Source organism: Choristoneura fumiferana, chromosome 23 (assembly GCF_025370935.1).
Source record: "Choristoneura fumiferana chromosome 23, NRCan_CFum_1, whole genome shotgun sequence".
In the NCBI taxonomy this organism is placed as follows: domain Eukaryota; kingdom Metazoa; phylum Arthropoda; class Insecta; order Lepidoptera; family Tortricidae; genus Choristoneura; species Choristoneura fumiferana.
The window spans coordinates 19444897-19447983 of NC_133494.1; the positions used below are offsets into that span (position 1 = coordinate 19444897).

The window sequence follows — 3087 nt, forward strand, 5'->3', positions numbered from 1 at the left end:
AGGATCTCCAACACGAAAAGTGTCAAAATCTCTTTTTTTATGTCAGTTTTTGTCGTTAACCATCCAATATGAATATGACCCCATACTGCGTACATTTTGCTTATGAGGAGGGCTCTGCTAACACTGGATATTCATAGATACATACACATTTGTACGAAACCCTCAGTGCGGGAGTCCACTTGGGCGGTTATTATTCTAAGAATTAGGTATGTAGGTTTTGTGTGAAATGAACAGAAAATGGTAAAAAGAAATGCTAAAAATAAAACGTATTAGCTAATAAGGAAACATTTAATACAAAAAATAAATATCTTACATCACTAAGTACCTTCAAACGCAAACTTACTTCTTTGGAAATAGCATAGAATACTGACAAGGATCACTAAATCTTAATCTAGAAATTTAATCTCAAGTCATTCTGACCACATGCAACTTTATAAACTTTACATAACTAAATATAATTTAAAGCTGTAACAAAACAAGTCGTATATAACCTCAAAACCACAGCTCTTTCAATTCATTATCAATTACTGCCTCACCTTGTATCCATTCTTCAAATAATGGAACAGCGACGACGGAATTTCGTTAACCTCCTCGTTCAACGTTTTCGGTATGCCAATGGTGATGTCCGAACACGCTCTGAACTCTTCCTGTTTCCCGCAACCTGAGCCTGTGGTTCCATTGCTGCAGATTCCCCAGTTGTTGCCAGCACGGTATCTCCATTGAAGAACGCAGTGGTCGCAGACGAGGCCGGCTGGGAGTTTATAATTGACGTTGTAAGTAGTGCTTCCGTTGGTTGGGTAGTATTTCGTCTCGCCGTTTTCGAGTTGGAGCACGTACTGGTCGAAGCAAGCCTGGTCGTTGTTCGTCGGGTCTGGGCACAGTTTGAACTCCCAGTAGCCGAGGTGGGAGGCAGTGAGCTGCGTGGTGGTGGCGATGGTGGCGCCTGGCAGGTATTCCGCGGTGATGACACCAAGGCCGAAAGTGCCGCCTAGCTCGTGGGGACGAGGCTCGGGGATGTTGTACGCGTCACCGCAGATTCCACATCTGGAATTGGATTTAGTGTTAGTTCAAAACTACACCAAATTATTTAAGTAGGTACTTTACTAGCATTTTACACCTGAATCTTCATATTAATGAAACTAACAGAGCTAGAGGCTAATAGCTCTAGGAAATTAGCGAAGTCCCGATCTTATGGGAATTTTTCAAAAACTCGTCCGTTTTTTGAGTCACTTTAATTTTCTTTTACTCGCTTTTCAGTGTACGTATCTTTTACAATAGCTTAATGTCAACTGCTCATATTATTAAAAGTATAAGTAACTCGAAAAAAAATCTTGATCAAATTTAAATGAGAACACAATCAGAATCACATTAAGCTTTCAAATAAAAAAGAATCATCAAAGTCAGTTCACTTAGAAAAAGTTCTGATGTAGGTAGGTACCTAATAAATTAAAAAAAAACCGTAGATTTGAAAACCTAATTCCTTTCTTGAAATCGGTTAAAAAACGAATGGATTTATAGGATCTTATGGGTACTCACTTGCCCCCGTTGCTCTCCCATTGCGTGGAGAACCCCCCACAGTTCAAACCATCGTCATCGTAGTTGGGCGGCGTCGCGAAGTTCAAGCGCCACGCCGAGGCCCGCGAGGCCGGCTGCGTGACCCGCCCGTGGCCCACCACCGCCGACACCACGGCTGCCAGCACCAGGATACTGCGGGAAACCATCTGGAAGCTAATTGTGAAGGTTAAACATTAAAGGACTGTTTCACCACACATTGTTAAATTTTTTGGGACAGATAATGTGATGCCGTCTCTGTTTATTCGGACAAAACAAGAAGAGAACGCACATCACAGATATCTGACACATACATAAAATTTATCAATGAATGGTGAAACAGGTCCTATTCTAAGACGTAAGTATAACCTACTTTAGTATTGCAACTACCCCGCTTCAACCTAAAGTTTTTTTCTGACAAATCCGAGGTTACTTTAGGTAGGTGCCGCAACAGCACTGTGCGTTCAAATTGGCTGCAAAATTATGATGTGATGTGACAGCTACAGCTGCACTTCTTTCTTTCAGTTTCCACAGTGTGCGGGATGGATGTGCGGTTCCAAAGTGCGGGTTGAATTGACATTTTCGAGACAAAACAAAAACACACATACTCCCTAGATTTATTACACAAGGAACAAAAAATTGTCCTTCGCGAACTAAAAACTTTTACGTATAAGAACATCCCCTAAGTATTACAGATCTTTGAATGTTTAGGTATAGCTAATAAAAAATCGCATGAAATGAAGAATAAACAAAAGGGACTGCGTAAAATCGATCGATAGAATCGTAGCGATTTCCCTCCAATTTATATTGTACTGTATCACTGATTGTTATCCTGCTTGTTATCTTTATCTTTAATTTCATAAAGATATTAAACTAATCAAAACAATTACCGGCATTTCTGAAATTTTTAACTTCCTAATAAATAGTAGATAAGGTGACCTATATAGTTTTAATTCATGCGATGCTTGATTTGATTGTTCAGAATAATCCTTCCTTTTTTTGAAGGCTAAATATTTAGGTAACATTTATTTCGCTTTGTACCAATGGCTTATCTGCATTTCTGTACAAATGTAAAGTATGTTTGTCTTGTAAACGCCACTTGACAATTAAGTTGAAAGTTAAGTGGCTTTTAACCTAAAACAGTTTTCCTTCTATTATCTTTTTTGATTAAGTGAAGATTTCCGGAAATAATCGCTCCCTTAGTAGCAAAAATTGTGTCCCCCCCCTCTATCTTGTAAACCATTTGTCCAAAAAATATGCAAAGAAATATGGAAAGGTAACGCTTAAAAAAGCGAAGTAGAAAAATATAGTACGAAAATCTATATTTAGTTACCTACCTTTTTTTATTAATTTAATGTTATAATTTCACACACACTAAAGCGAAAGCAAATGCATAATTATGTTCAAGTTGACTTGATATTTATAGTAAAATATGAGTAAATCAAATTCATAACAAAATTACATATACATGATGACAATTGGAAAGGGATTATTCAAAAAATGCCTCATGGGTTTCCTACCGCCACACAATACGTT

The 3087-nt window shown here is 38.2% G+C and overlaps 1 protein-coding gene across 1 annotated transcript; it reads right to left on the bottom strand.

Annotated features, from left to right (window-relative positions):
- Nucleotides 1–327: 327 nt before the first annotated feature.
- LOC141440740 (uncharacterized) lies at nt 328–1880 on the bottom strand. The gene is made up of 2 exons (XM_074105285.1): nt 1537–1880; nt 328–1044 (listed from the first exon to the last, which is right to left on the bottom strand). Exons 1-2 carry the CDS (start codon nt 1719–1721, stop codon nt 525–527), a joined length of 705 nt encoding a protein of 234 aa, XP_073961386.1. The 5' UTR covers nt 1722–1880; the 3' UTR covers nt 328–524.
- Nucleotides 1881–3087: the final 1207 nt, after the last annotated feature.